The sequence below is a fragment of the Sinocyclocheilus rhinocerous genome, unplaced genomic scaffold (assembly GCF_001515625.1).
Source record: "Sinocyclocheilus rhinocerous isolate Xijiao unplaced genomic scaffold, SAMN03320098_v1.1 scaffold865, whole genome shotgun sequence".
In the NCBI taxonomy this organism is placed as follows: Eukaryota; Metazoa; Chordata; class Actinopteri; order Cypriniformes; family Cyprinidae; genus Sinocyclocheilus; species Sinocyclocheilus rhinocerous.
This window is the reverse complement of record NW_015646167.1, coordinates 500,619-517,279: the sequence shown is the minus strand read 5'-3', so window position 1 is coordinate 517,279 and position 16,661 is coordinate 500,619. Positions and strand designations below refer to the sequence as shown.

At 40.2% G+C, this 16,661-nt stretch overlaps 1 protein-coding gene across 4 annotated transcripts in view; it reads right to left on the bottom strand.

The window, feature by feature from the left end:
- Positions 1–1,461: 1,461 nt before the first annotated feature.
- The window catches only part of LOC107707071 (serpin H1-like), a 28,622-nt gene continuing 13,422 nt past the window's right edge, over positions 1,462–16,661 (bottom strand). For 3 of the 4 annotated variants that reach the window (XM_016510951.1, XM_016510952.1, XM_016510953.1), the window contains exon 5: positions 1,462–2,244. In XM_016510951.1, the coding sequence (XP_016366437.1) occupies positions 1,939–2,244 (306 nt within the window). In that variant the 3' untranslated portion in view covers positions 1,462–1,938. The remainder of the gene's footprint in view (positions 2,245–16,661) is intronic. The other variant, XR_001636222.1, reaches the window with a different exon arrangement.

Below are 16,661 nucleotides of genomic sequence, written 5' to 3'. Positions count from 1 at the left end.
AAAATGCATCTAGAGACTCTTTCATTCTGCAGAGGTGTACTGTTTCTCTCATTGATCATGTGGTCTCAAGTCTCAAATAGTCTCAAGTCTTTAAAAAAGTGCAAAATATTTTATATATTATAGAAAATGAAAACATCTCTCCAAGTTGGATTTTTAACATTAGCATATATTGAGTTAAACTTTATAATTTTTTGCAAAAATCCCCTCCGTATGTGTACCCTCAGATAAAATCCTGTAGGCACCCTGGTGTTTACATGTGGACATCGGTTGGAGTCACTTTGCGTTGCAGTGTAAGAGTGTGTGGTATGTCTGTAGGTGAGCGTGATTTGACCAAGTACAACATGTTCCTGGATCAACATCCTTGTTGATCCTGGAAAATCAATCCAATTAACCAATCAGAATTGAGAGATAACTTTTCAAGAAATGTCAGTTTTAGGCTCACAATCAGGATTAGGTGCTTCTACACCCTTGTTAATCAGCTATCATTTCCCTCTGATTTTAGGAATAAATTATGGGTAAGGTTAGGTTTAGGGGTGGGGATTGGGGATTGGGTTAAGTCTGTATTTTTGGACAGTAATGTTGATCCAGGATCAACAAGATATTGATCCAGGAACATGTCTTACTTGGCAAAATCACGGTGACCGTGTCTGTACTAGTATCTCAGCATCAACATGCATTCACTCGGCTGTCACCATGGTGGTTTTCCTTACAGTAACAGTGGGGAATGAGTTGTGTCAGTGTGTCGATATGAGTGTAGTTGACACCCACCACATTGGCGCCAGAGCTTCCCACTGAAGATCTCTTCACAGTGCACGTCTATCACTGTGAGTGTTGCTGTCAGTCAGTGTCTCTGCTGTGAATGGCTTACAGACATAGAAACACATGTACTGTACTAGTGTATTCACTGGAGTCCTAACTGACCACAAGCACTTCACACTGGGTCTTTTAAATGTAACTAGATCATTAGGCCCACATAGAATCTGCACACTGATTGGAACAGGATTTTGGACCATTGAGATTACACTGGGTAGAGCTACAAACTGTAACACTGCAAAATAAACATCAAGTGACTGGACACAGGTGGCTGACATACAATATTAAATTCAAATATAATTCCATTTAATTTGACCTAAAAAAACCCAATCACTAATTGTTGAGGGACACACAAATAGGCTAACATATACTTATAGGCAATTTTTCAGTAACAAAATAATAAAAGTTCCCTTTTCTAATCTTTCAGTTTGTGCAGTTGCACCATTTGTTTTTATTTACCAACCTATAAACTAGGGATGCACAATATTTTGATACTGATAAGCCAATAATTATTTTAATATTATGGTCAATAACTGATCAATTGCATTGGTAAAAATTGTTTTAAAATTGATACATTGATAAACTACTAGTTTATTTTATTAGTGTAAAAATAAACTATAAGTGAATGATAGAAGACAGCAAGGGTTATAAAAAATATATATACAGATATCAGCATGCACAAATAAAATACCAAAACTGATTAATTAAAAATCTCTAATCTGATGTGTGACCCTCTTTCAACAGAGATGTGACTATTTCACTCATAAAGGCAGCTGAAATCTTTATTAAATTAACCCAAACTTTTAATTAATAAAAACAAGTAGCAGGGATACACAGAATTTGAGTAAAACATTCAAATTCTGTACAAATCTGCAATGCTTTCTGCAGAATTCGGTGGGAGCAGATTCAGTGCCGGTCTATATATCAGTTTAATCACATCCTATCCTAAGCTCTTTCATATCTGTATTACAAGTACAATGTAACATGTGTCAGCACATAAGACCAATAGGTGGAAGACAGTGGATTTGAAGTGGATAAGTAGATCAGTTTATTGTCAATACCCGCAGGTCAGCCATTTAGACTCTTCAGCCAACTGTCAGTGCTGGAGGGTGAAGTGCTTTGGTTCTATAGCTCATCGTGAATTGCAGGGCCATCAGTGTGATCCAGTGCACCTATCATGAGCAATGCCCCAGTGCTGTTGTCCCTGACTAGTATAATGAAAGAATGATCTGCATAGAAGATTTTTGGCTTCTCCACGTCCTCATCCTCATGCATACTTTCCTTGCTGCCAGACTCAGGGGCCAGCTCAAGGGAAGTCCAATGCAACACAGCTCCCAAGTGAAGCTTCCCCTGTCCCAGGCTTGATGCAGTGGAGAAATCAGCTGATGTCTCGTTCCAAGCATCTACCAGGCCTAATGCAGCTAGCTGTTTCTGAGTGAGAGTAAGGAGGGAAAAAACAGAAGGAGGAAAAAAGAGTGCAACAGTGAGAACTGAATGTATTTTCATACAAAATGATTTCTGATTCAGAAGGCAGGTGAAAACTAGACCCCAAAATCCTTCTCTGCTCCAAATGACTAAGATGGTGCGAATCAATTATGCAGACTACAATAAAAGAAAAAGCTCAAATATGAGCCAATAGAGACCTTGAAAATTTAAACATTCATGCCCTTTTATGACTCCCAATGGTGGAAATGAAAACACACACACACACACACTCCTCCTCAGACAGGTAGAAAGGACAAATGAAAGCAAAACATAAAGAGTGTCACTGTAAATCAATAATGTTTCAAAAAATCGGTTGTTTCCCCTCTTCATTGTCTCCGCTTTATTTTAAAGGCATGACAGATGCCCTTGTTGGCGGTGCAGGCGGTACAAAGCATGCGACAGGAGCTGAAGACGGTGGCCGAGGGAGAGCTGCTTATGAATAATTTAAAAAAAGATCTCTCTGACCTCGGCCCGCTTTTGTTTTCCTTTCAGATATGAATTTGGCAGAAAGATGCTCGCTGACAGATATATTCCCCCTGGATGAGAACCTGGATAAATGACAGTTACCCGCATAGAGAGAGAGAGACTGCGAGAGAGATGGCGAAATGAGGAAGAGGAGATAATAAGTGAACTGCTGTGGGAAGATTGAGAGACACCCAACGTGTTTGTGAAAGCCGAGACCGAATGGCAAGTGCTTTAACTGAATGATTAAGCGCTCTCGCCTAAATGACTATTGTAATTAAAATGGAGCGCATGCACACTCTATCTTGTTGCAAAAATGATGCATGCTCACTGGGAACAGCTGAGCTGGCGTGCCAGCTAGATTTGTGCAAAATTCAGAATTTAAGAATTGGCTCCAAATTAATGAATAAGTTGGAACTCTAATTGAATTGTCCTCACCTGACAGGAAGTTAAATTGGAATTGGCATTAGTATGACATGTATGCATTCTGGGAAATGAAGAGTTCTAAACGACTTAAAACAAGGTTTTGTCAAATTTGCTTTTCTAGATAACGTAAAAGTTACAGTTGTATGAATTCATCGGAATTCCATTTTATTTTTACTTATTTAAATTCAAACTCGAATTGCAATCAAAGACTGTATATACCCAGATGATAAGTGCAGCCCTCACTTTCAGCAGAATAAGGGGGTGTTCAGACAGAACACGTTTTTGTATTCCACTGGTTCTGCTGGTTTTTCCTGTGTAAATGAACGTCTTTGACTTTTGTACAGTCTCACACATGACATGGCATTCTAAAAGCACAGTGCGCAAGTTAAAATAAGTTTGACTTTTTAAAAACATCATGAGACCTTTTTTTCTCCCAATCCACCGGACCAACATGAAATATATGATTTTTTTTCGCTATTTGAGCACAAGAAACTACATTTATGGGACAGTTCGTGTCAAGGTTTCATTTTTAATTTGAAAAATGTTATTTAAATGTGAGTTTGGCAATCAGTTTTTGAGATTTCACTATTTTACCATTCAAGTAGATAGGAGTTGGTCTCGCATGCCTAAAAAACTGCCTGGAGGCATTGCAAATATGGCCACCAAGTGAACTGACTTTTCTTCAAAAGGGACTTTGAAGTAATTCTGCATCCTGTTTGCTACCTCAATTCAAATTCAGCAATTAAAAGGCATTCTCAATTCAATTCTGAATGGGTGCACAACCCTGGCGCTGGCATAGTGATTTGAATCAGAGGTTTTTAAAGGAGAAAAAAGGTGGAAAACAAGAGAAAGATGGACGGAGAGGTTGATAATGAGGCAGAGAGGTGGGGGAGGCTGTCATCTGCGCCAACACTGTTCAACTCTCTGCGGTTCTCTCTCTCTCTCTCTCAACAGTCTCAGCACACACCTGCACTAATGCACTTCTATTGTCCTCATCCATTATTCTCCTTCTCCTACCTCTTTCCTCCATCACTTCATCACTGCCTCATCCTGTCGGCCGCTCAGCCACCTCTGTGGCATCCTCATCCCTCATCAGACCATCCGCCGCTTGTTTAATTCCTCTCTTGCCTGCTCTCATGTGCTCCCTGTCTTTTTCCTGCTCTGATCCGAATGCCCAGGCTTGTATCTAAGCATGTATTTATGCTTCGGAGAATGACGGTCTTTCCTCTCTGTCTCCTGAGGCTTTCTCACCCTCTCTCACGGCTGTATGTCCTCGCTATACGGGCTGACACCGCATTGGGCGAATTTATTTCCCCTTAATTAATTCTCTGTGTTGTCTCCGAGGGTTTTTCCGGCACTATAGATGCAGATCCACTCCTGGGCCGCATAGCCTTGACCCGAAGCAGCTTGTTGCCACGATGGTGACATGGTGCCGTGTGTTACTACGACAACGCTGTCTCCAGCAATTAAAGTCATATGCAACATTAGCAGACATCTCCCAGCCTGCATTGTGACAGGCTCTATAAATAGCACGCCTCTTTCTTTGTCTCGCTCCATCTCGCTCTTTCTCCTTGGGATGGCGACACCTCTCGGGATGTGCAGATTTGCTGAGGTCACTTCATTTTTAAAAACAATCAGCGTTTAAATATTCAACGTGGGCTGTCATCATGCAAGCGTTCACCCTAGAAGCCCCCAGGGCCTGACGGACGAAAAATGCTCATTTCGCATATTCACTTAATCCAGATCTCTAAGATGCCACACAGCTATTAGCTTTGAGTCATTTGAAGCTAGTGAAGCTTTGCACTTCACTTCTACAAAATCCAATGCAGCTCACAGGACGCCCCGAAGGAAAAACAGGTAAACCCTCCCTAGGTGCAGTAAGCCCCAAATGAATTAATGACACGTTTGTGGAGAGGAGACGTGCCCAGCAGGCAGCTGGGATTGAGTGATGGGTCTGCAGATGAGTACACTAGTTTCTGCACTAGAAACAGATGAAAGGAGGCTAATAAATATCATGTAGTAATATGGCACACAGACTCCCAACTAATGCAGTAAATGTGATGGGCAGATGGAGGAAAACGAGAGAGGGAGAGAGATGGAGCGAGGAGGAGGGCTGTGTAAACATGGTTCACCTCTAATGCTGCTCATTGGGTGGAAATGGAGCGTCTCTATTTTCTTCTCTTCTCACTCGGTCTTCCTGTCTGTTTCTTTCTCAGGCCAAAGTTTTCCAAATGCAGCCTATCCTTGCGCTCCATTTTTTAAGCAAATTCTGCATTATACTGTAGCATAATTCAGGCGCCTAGATCAATAAACACAACTACAAAAACATACAGCTCATGAATAACGCACAAGAAGAAACTGCCCTAGAGTCAGCTGCATGTTGTATTTTCTATACAACATGATGGTGCTTGGGAATGTAAGGGGTGGAAATGGCCCACCAGCGGCACACGGAGCTTTCAGCAACTCCAGCAACTTATTCAGCCTCGCAGCATCACAGCAGTCTTTCAGAAAATGTCTTGGGCATTATTCAGTGGCAGAGTTCTTTATCGCTGTCTTATGTCTGATTTACATTTTCTGTCTCTCTCTTTTTCACTTTCTTCATGCACAATATTATTATTTTTTGTTTATCCTTTGCATCACACTCTGCCACAAAGAACTTCATGCCGTTTATCAGCCTCCTGAAATCACAAACTTGGTGAGAAGCATAAACCTGTTGGTTCAGAGCTGTTAACACATATGAAATGGATATATCAAATTGCAAAAATCATTTCATTCCAAATGATAAAGAAAACAGGCATAAACAGGGTTGGGAAAACAAGCACTGACCCTATAAATTAATTAATTAATAAATTAATGATAAAAAAAAAAAAAGATTTGAAGCAACTGGTTTCCAAAACATTTGATTTTTGTTATAAATAATATATAATATACTAAATACCCCATAATATACTAAATACCACTGAGGCTCAACTAAAATCCACAGAGTGATCAGTGCAAACCAATTTCCAAATGAATGATTCTTATGAGCAGGTTGTATAGTGAATTAAAAACACTTCTGAATCAATCGAAGCAGTTACAGAACCCTCCCCCAGGGGGAGCCACCAACTTTAGATAAAAAAGCATAATGCCAGGGTGACACAGGGAGACAATTGGCCATCAGGAGTCTGCTAATAGAAATTGTTGTTACAAGAGAAATCACACAATTTTGTAAGGCAAGAATAATTTTACAGCACTAAATCATTCATTTCTATGGTTTACGCAAACAGCGACTTAAAGGGTTAGTGCATCCTAAAAAAAAATTAAATTCTGTCATTAATTATTCACTCTCATGTCCTTCTATACCCACAAGTCTTTTCATTCATCTTCAAATCACAAATATATTTTTATTAAACCTGAGAGATGCGTACTTTGATGTGCTCAATGTATGTGCCCTGATCAATGCTTATACGTATATAAAAGTCTAAATTAAATCTGTTCATCATATAAAGCTATCATGTTCCTTTAGAAGACTTGGATTAAACCACTTGATTCATATGGATGTATTTATTAACTTTTTTAAAGTGTCAAAGTTTTGATGTAACAGACTACCAATGGAGGGATAGAAATCCCTTATGTTTCATTAAAACTAAATAAAAAATTTTTTTAATCAAGTATGAATGATCAATTATGAATCAATGATGAATGATTCAGTGATTTCAAAATATTTAATTATTTTGAATTAAAAAAAATAAATGAACGCATAAGTTACCTTTTTTTGGTTTATTTTTATTTAATGCATAGTTAGGGCAAATTATTAGATTGCATTTATGACTTGTGTGCCTCATTAAAAAGTATTTTACAATAATTACCTTTATTTCTGATTCGTTATATCTGCTCTGTCGACAACTGAAATGATCTCATCATTTGGCAACAAACCGATGAGGACAGTAAAAAAAAAAAAAAATTCTATGCGATTCAGTTTGCCCGGTGTCCCCCCAAGTTCAGCGGCATCCACTTCACATCGGTGAAGGCAGCCGATGCTCCTGTCTTGCGTGTAGAGATCGCAGTCCTACTGGCGAAGGATGCCATAGAGCCGGTCCCTCCAACTGATATGAAGACGGGGTTTTATACCCTCAACTTCATTGTACCCAAGAAAGGCGGTGGGTTACGACCAATCTTGGACCTGCGTGTCTTGAAACGGGCCCTTCACCGGTTACTGTTCAAGATATTGATGCAGAAATGCATCTTCGGGTGCATCTGTCCACGAGATTGGTTTGCAGCGATCGACCTGGAGGACACATACTTTAATGTGTTGATCCTTCCACACCACAGCCCATTGCTGCGGTTCGCATTCGAAGGACGAGCATATTAGTACAAGGTCCTGACCCGTATCTTCGCGAAACTTGCGAAGGCAGCCCTTGTTCCCCTGAGAGAGCAAGGCATTCGCATTCTCAACTACCTCGACGACTGGCTCATACTAGCTCAGTCTCAGGATCAGTTGTGCGAACACAGGGACTTGGTGCTTTCGCACCTCAGCCGGTTGGGCCTTCGGGTCAACTGGGAAAAGAGCAAACTCTCCCCGATGCAGAGGATCTCTTTTCTCGGTATGGAGTTGGATTCGGTCGAGCACGCCTCATGCAGGGACGTGCTCAGTTGGTGTTGAACTGCCTGAATATGATCAAGAGCAGGACGGCAGTCCCACTGAAACAGTTTCAGAGGCTCCTGGGGCATATGGCAGCTGCAGCGGCAGTCATGCCGCTGGGGCTGCTTCATGTGAGACCGTTCAACACTGGCTCCATGGCCGAGTCCCGAGGTGGGCGTGGCTACGCGGCACTCACCGGGTCTAAGCACCGGCCTGCCACCAAACCTTCACCCCGTGGACAGACCTTGCGTTTCTCTGGGCAGGAGTGCTCCTGGAACAGGTCTCCAGGCATGCTGTGGTTTACTCGGATGACTCCACCACTGGCTGGGGGGCCACGTACAACGGGCACACAGTGTCGGGGGTTTGGACGGGCCCCCAACTGCACTGGCACATCAACCGCCTAAAGTTGTTAGCAGTACGCCTTGCCTTGAACCGTCTCAGAGGGCACTTACGAGGCAAGCACGTGCTGATCCGCACGGACAACACTGCGACCGTTGCGTACATCAACCGACAAGGTGGTCTATGCTCCCGTCCAGAGGCGTCATGCCCATTAAAAGTGAGGGGGCACGTGCCCCCTCAGATTTTTGAGCAAAGTGGATTTTGAATGCAGCCTCCAAAAAACAAAAAATAGCCGATTAATATTTTCTATATTTAATACAATCACACCGGCGTGATTAGAACGTTCAATGCGTCATATCATCAGCTGCTAAATTCAAATCTGCATTCGCTGGCTGGCGCTGAGCCAGATACAGACGCGTTTTTACAGCACTGCGCATTAACCAATCACACACGATGCTGTTCTGCTTATGAATGCAATGACCAATCAGAGGTGTTCAGATGAGTTATGGAAATTATTTCAATTTTTTTTCCCCCTTCAGAAGCACTAAAAGAATCATTAGCGAAATTAATAGAATACAGTTTCATAGCTAGCAAGAAATATTTATGACAAATAATAATATAAATTGACTTGCTTTTGGCAGATGTGGTGAAAGGTTTTTACAAGACAGCCACAAACTTCAATAAATACATTATTACACAAAATAAACAGGATATGCCAATATTTGTATGAGATTACAAATAAGCATTTTATCATGGCATGGTACTGTGCTCTAAAACACTTGTCTGATTACAACAGGCTTGTCCCAAGTCCTGGCATACACACCATATCCACTTCATGACCTCATCAATGAGTGTGTGTATGCTAGCTTGACTCCCTCTGTCTCTCTGGCACACACAGAGAACTGAGCAATCCAATTACAGCCACACTGGCATCCACAGGCCTTGGCACAGTAAGCGCGTGTGTGTGTGTGTGTTTTCTGTGTATCCCTGTGTCAGACTCTTAAGGTCAGTGTGTCTGGCTGTGTGTGTTTGCCAGGCATCAGACAGATGGTGACCCCTCGACCCCTCATGCTCGTTATGGAGTCCAGACTCAATCTCTTGTTAGCCGCTATCGCCTGGCACTAACCGGTCCTGAGCTCCGGCCCCGTTGCCTCACCACTAGAGCGGATATTTTTATCTGGCTCGCCCGCTCTCCTGCCCTTTCCATGTCTCTTTCTCTCTTTCCAGCACTCAACCCAATTTCACCTCCCTCACAACCACTCACCTCTCCAGCTGCACGTCAGTCCAATTTGGGTCATCCTGCCCCGAGCCGGGCCCCCGTAGCCACGCAGCACAGCTACATTAGTGCATACGCAAAGCGCACGGATTGGAAATCAGGATAATGGCAGCTCCTCCCGAGACCAAAGAGGTCCACGCGGGAGCATGACAGAAGGCCTAGAGCAACTTGAGAGTGACAGAGTGTCTGGCGGCCATGTTAAAGGCTGAGGCTCTGAGGCGAGATGATAGATAAAAGGTGGAAATGCTATTAACGCCTCAAGATGGAGGCTGTGTTTGCTCACTTCGACCCGACTGGAGAGGGAGAGGGAAGCTGCACTCAGCGCTCCTCTTCTGTCACTGCCCATATAAAAGTGGAGGAATCAAGTGTCTCTGACCTACAGTGATGTTTCTTCAGATACTACAAGAAAGTGTGTGTGTATGTGTGTGGCAGAAAAAAGAAAAAGCTAGATGAGAGCATGAAAGAGCAGAGAAACAGACAGAGAGCAGTAAGATGTGGAGAGCGAGGGAGCAGCAGGAGAACTTGTCAGAGAAGTAATACAGCTCTATTCATGTCATGCAGCCATGGCAGGACTTTTTGGCCTCTTTCCGCACGCTGGGTCATCACTTATGTGAACACAGCAAGTCCAAAAAAGGGAGTCATGTCTGGGCTGTCGGTGGGTTTCTTTTAAAGCAAGCCTCTAGGTCTCTTTTGGGTATCCTAACCGCTCATGTTAATGTCAAAATCTTGTTCTTCTGAGCAGAGCTGCATAAGCGGACATGGCATGTGGGTGCTTATATTTCTTGCCTGACATTACAAGACTTTAACAAAACGCTGTCCCGCATTACAGCGACCGTTCACTTCTCTATGCGTCCTAGGAACGGTTGTGCCACGCTTGACCTGTCTAGTTCAACAACTGTCATTTTTGTTGTACCTTTTTCTACTCTATCTGTGTCTTTTAACCTCTGCTTCTCTAAATTCTTACCCTTTTCTGTCACTGCACTCCTCTTGACATATTTTTCTTGACATCTGCTGTCTACCACAAGGATAAAACCAACCTTGTGGTTTAGATGGTTTGTCATCTACCTGCAGCATTACCCTGGGACAGTGACCCTAAAGCAGGGGTTTTCAAAATGGGCTCTGGGGAGTAGGAACGCATGGGGGGCCATAAGGAAGTGCAAGGGGGTCAGCAAAAAATTTGAAAGAAAAACTAAGATTTTATCAAATATAATTTTAGGGCTCTAAGAGTTAACCCATGCACTTAAATATTGAAGAAATATGTTTAATATAATGACTTTTTCATATTTATATTCACCAAATTAAATAGGACCATGTGTTTCATTTGCTTTCCAAAGACTGATCAGACTGGTTGTTTATTAAAAAAAATTTTTTAAAATTAAAATTAAAACTGAAATGAAATGAAAGAAAATACAATTATATATGATATAAGATTATATATTATGATTAAGTATATTTATTTCAAAATTGTTTATGATGTATAAAAATACATATAATATACATAATTATAATATATAATTACAGCATATTTCTCATATACATGTGTGAAAAATATGCATATAATTTTTTTGGAAAATAAATAAACAAATAACATAACATAAAAATCATATATATTTTACCTCTATGATGAGCTGGATGAAAATCGATACAAACATGAGACGATTCAAGTCGGTTGAGGTGTTAAACGAATTGCGATACAGGTGGGAGTTTATATAAATGTATCTCTGAGGGGAACTGAACTGACTGTCTTCACAAAAGTTTAGATGGTATTTTCTTTTCATCTTGCCTCTGTATAATGCATATTAAAGTGTTTATAAATGCAGAGCTGCTTTGTTTACAGCGGTAACCAAGGAAACGCTGTATTGCCGCTGTTCCATAAGCACCACCTGCTGTCAGAGAGTGAATCTGCATCTCATTCAGCCCGTCTGGAATTTGTTTCGTGCAGGTATGTTTTAAGTAGTATGTTTCACAAAGCTAAAGTCAGACCATTCTGTTTTTGCTTCAAATTTCGAAATTATACAATCTAATTTAAATCAAAAACTACTCATGCTGCATGTGTGTAGCATTTTTGTTTGGATTTTGATTAAAATGCAGTGGTAACCTCTTATTTCAAAAAGGAAAGAGCACAGGCAAAGCCTTAATTTCTTTACACGAAGAGAATTCCTTTATTTGTATTATATATATTTATTTGATTTGGGATTTGTTTTAAAATTTCAATTTAGTTTTGTTATTTGACATATTTCAGTTTAACAAAGAAATGTGCAGCATTTTGTCTGAGAAATAATAAAAGGTCAGATTTTCATTTATAATTTGTCTTAAATCTCATTTTGTAAAAAAAAATAATAATGATGAGAGAATCGAATCATGAAGTCAGTAGTGTGAATCGTATCGCATCGTGAGTGAATCGTTACATCCCTAACCTCTACCATATGTGACATACTCTTATCAATTTGAATCGGAAGTCACAAAAAGCTGTCTTTGTAGAAATAAGCAAAAACAAATTTTTAAATTGTCAATTGTATTATAAAATTCACAAAAAACAATAAGTCAAAATGACTACACACATCTATACATTAAGGATGGGTAGATTCCCCTGTTTAAAAAGTGTGCATCGGCTACAAGTTGGCATTTATATCGCGATGCATCGTTTCTAAAACCGATTTATTGATATATAATTACTAGTGGATGCGCTATACTTTTATTGTTTAGAAAGTGACCAATAATCTGTGACCAATATTTTATATGTAGATTGATTTCTCCTCTCTAAACTGTTTCTCAAGCGCGTTCTCTAATCACTGCTGCTGCGTAGGGATGGGCGGATCGATCCTTAAGTATCGATACTTTATTACAAAAGACGTATATATATATATATATATATATTAGGGATGGGAAGATTCCCTGATTCGCTCGGTGCATTGGCATAAAACGTTAACGATGCGATGCATCGGTTTAAAAAGTGTGCATCGGCTACAAGTTGGCATTTATATCGCGATGCATCGTTTCTAAAACCGATTTATTGATATATAATTACTAGTGGATGCGCTATACTTTTATTGTTTAGAAAGTGACCAATAATCTGTGACCAATATTTTATATGTAGATTGATTTCTCCTCTCTAAACTGTTTCTCAAGCGCGTTCTCTAATCACTGCTGCTGCGTAGGGATGGGCGGATCGATCCTTAAGTATCGATACTTTCGATACTGATGTTGTATCGAAAGGATCGATCCTCACATAAAAATATCGATTCTAAAGTGCATTTTTTAACCATTAATTGTATTTATTTATCAGGAAATTCGGTGCATAAAATAAGCTTCTAAGTGGAAAAATAGACTATATTAGCGAATAATTGTGTTGGATAGAACCATTTCTCCTGCTCATCGGAACAGACGCAAATGCTGTAAGACAGAACCAATCAATCACAGACAGCATTCGCTGCTGACGCTTCGCTCACAGTGCTTGTTCAAATAGGGCTACGTTCCCAAAAGCATCAGAAGCATAAGTAGATCTTCAGAAACCATTGCCACATTATTACATTACATTACATAACATTGTTACTATATATAAAATTAATTCTGAAAAATGCATCACGGTTTCCACACAAATATGAAGCAGCAATAATAATAAATGTTTCTTGAGCAGCAAATATTATAATGATTTCTGAAGGATCATGTGACACTGAAGACTGGAGTAATGATGCTGAAATTTTTTTATTATATAATTTTTTTTTTTTCAAGTAAGTGCAGCCTTGGTGAGCATGAGACTTATTATTAATTATAATATTATTATTATATAAAAAAATATTACAAAATCTTACTGACCCCAAACCTTTGTGTACATGTAATATTTATTTTTAATTGGCTAATTTGTGCAAGTCAATTTATTTAAACTGGTTGTTAAAAGTTCAAATGGATTGTATGTTCTGTAATTGCTGTTAATAAATCTGTCAGAACAAAATATGCTAAAGTTTCAGCTTTAGGAGTACAACAGCTTGGCAGCCTTTTACAAAAATTAACCATGGTTTTATTACAGTAACCACAGTTTACCACAGTATTTGTAGTATAACTGCAGTAACCACAAATTTAGCATGGTAATAATAATAATAATAATAATAATAATAATACATTTTATTACTTATGTAACACCATGTTTATTTTTCATGAGGTACCCTCAAAATTGCGTAAAATACAATTATAGTATATTTTATTTCTGACAGCGTAAACAAAAAAGGCTTATGAAATGTTAAAAATCATGGCTTTAAAATCTAATATTAAGTGAGTATAATTACTGATTATATTCTTTTAATAATTTAAAAGAGCAGTTTAGTTTAGAGGTATCGGTATCGATATCGACAATACTGGGCTTGAAAATATCGGTATCAGATTGAAAATAAAATAAGATTTATCGCCCATCCCTACTGCTGCGTGATTGTGACGCATCACCACAACACTACGGAGACCAAAACCTGACTTGAAATAACCTAACAAATCAATCGGGGCTAAAGCGGTTCCATAAATGACAAATTAAGTTCACACAATCTCACTAATTTGTGCACGCTTATTCTTAAGCAGCCCTTAATGATCGATCATGGATCAATCGATCCACCATCGCAAACAGCGAATATATCTGTGCTGTTTTCCTCACTGCATAACTGACATGTCACAGGTATATTTTTCATCTGTAAATGTTAGAAAGTCATGCAAATATATCCAGTTGAAGAAGGTAGCACTCCCGTGTGGGAGGTGACCGTAAGATGGGGTTGATGCTTGGGTGGGGGAACAGCTGCCTCCCCCTAATTATCATCGTCACCCCATCCCTTAAATCACCGCCCTTCACCAGGTTCCCAACAGGAGTGGGTGTGTGAGAAAGGAGGTGCGCAGTAACAGCCAGGGCTGGTGGCGTGTGATGAGGCAGACCTGAACTGAATGGCGCTTCGTCTCCGCCACTGTTAAATGCCGAGCGCACCTCTCCTCGAGAAACGGTCTCTTCCCCCATGAATGCATGCTGGTGTCCTTGTGGATCCAGGAAGGGAGCGTGGAGGGACTCCTGCATGTGTGACTCCACCGACAGGCCAGAATACCGGGCCGCTAGTCCCCTGAAGTGCCGTGGGCCAGGGAAGATGAGCAACTGCGACGAAGCTGCCGCCCCTCGCGCCCCAGACCAGAGAGAGATGAGCATGTGTAGCCGCCAGACCCCTGGACCCCTCCTATCTGAACACTGCCCTTCCTTCACGATTCTGTGACTGTGGTAGGGGGAGCTGCCACAAAGACCTGCCACTCGACCTGTCACTGCTAGAGGCAGCTGCCACTCAACCTGTCAGGGCTAAGTGCGCCTGCTTCGCAACCCGTCACCGCTATATGCGACTGCCTTGCGACCCGTCACGGCTATATGTGCCTCCCTTGCAACCCATCACAGTTTTTTTTGTTAACTCTATTTTATCTATATTATTGTATTATGTATGTATGTATTCTTTACTGTCTGCCTTTATATTGTTGTGCAGCCTCTCAGGTTAGAGTGCCTGACACAGCTTAGCATCACGCCATGCCTCAAGATCTCTCACTGCCTTAAGATCTCTTACATTCCAATTGATGCCTGTGAACAAATAGACTTACACTTATTTACCCATTTGCCACCTTTCCATATATTTTATTCCGTTCTTTTAATCCATAATTTCGGGCCTGCCACACCTTAGTGTGGAGAGATCTTTCAACCCATCAGCACTAAAAGCGCCTGCCACTCGATATAAGGTATTGTGGAAAATAGGTAAAGAAATGTAGAATTGCACGGTCTGCTTGCTTACATGCATCAAACGGAGTGTAAACAGTGGGAGATGTTGTGGCAGGCATGATGCTTCGGTGCCGCGTGAATTTCGAGGGGGACGGCATTCCAGTTCAAACTGCTTAGGTTTTTTTGGAAATCAAAGTGATTTCTATATTTTGTCCATTCAAAAGACTACGAATGTGATACCAGTTCTGCACATAAACTTAGCACAATATATACTAAAAACGTATATAGTTGTGTCTATGGTTAGCTGCGCAGTGCCATCTTTTGTGATTGGCCATAATACCTGCAGACTGCAGCCAATGGAAATGCTTCTCTATCGGTGCGTGCCTGCTCCTCACAGCGCAGATCGTGAAAGCAGACTAAAGATTTTGTTCAGTGCTTAGTCATTCAAGCTCAGATCCTCTCATTATAACAAACAAAGTGTAGAGACAATGTAAATAGGCTAATAGATTCAGTGTGCAGTGTAGAGAGATTCATTAATTATAATCTAGAAAAAATACATTACTTTTACATTTAGTCATTTAGCAGATGCTTTTATCCAAAGCGACTTACAAATGAGGACAATGGAAGCAATCAAAATCAACAAAAGAGCAATGATACGCAAGTGCTATAACAAGTCTCAGTTAGCTTAACATAGTACACATAGCAAGGGTCTTTTTAATTATATAATAAATACAAAGAAAACAGAATTGAAAAAGAATAGAGCAAGCTAGTGTTAGAGGCCTTTTTGCTTTTGTTAATTATATAATAAAAAGAAAAGGAATAGATAGAATAGAAGAAGAATAGAGAAGCTAGTGTTAGTTTCTTTTTTGTTTTTTTACCTGTTAACCTGCACCCCCCATTTTGGGACTCACAGCTGAAAATGACCTACCTAACTTAAAATTGTAACAGTTCCTGACTTCAGTGTGCTACACACACAATTTTGCTGTCTTTGGAAAGAAGACCCTTTGGGCTTTACGAGCCATCATCCAGATTTGATGATGCTCAAAAAGATAAAAAAGTTATAGACACTTAAGTGCCTTGAAAAAAATTGTACCACACTGAATTTTTTTTAAATTTCATATAAAGAATACATGAAATCAGTCCTGGAGCAATCCAGAAAAGTAATGGGTTGAAAGTCACATGTCTCATGAGTTTATATTTCAGATATGAAGAAGATATCATGAAAAATGAGATTCCTGCAACCATGTTTCTGAGACCATGGCAAACAGCGAATATATTTGTGCTGTTTAATGCATTTGAGACGTTGTGTTTTCCTCAGTGCATAACTGACATGTCACAGGTATATTTTTTTCATCTGTAAATGTCAGAAAGTCACGCAAACATATTCATTTTGCTGTCAGGAGTTGACGCAAGTGACGCAAGTGAATGAGCGCTGCTGCGCGCATGCACGCTAAACAGACAGAGCGCAATCGAAAATAATTCTGATAATTCTGAGTAAAATATACATTTTGCTAAAA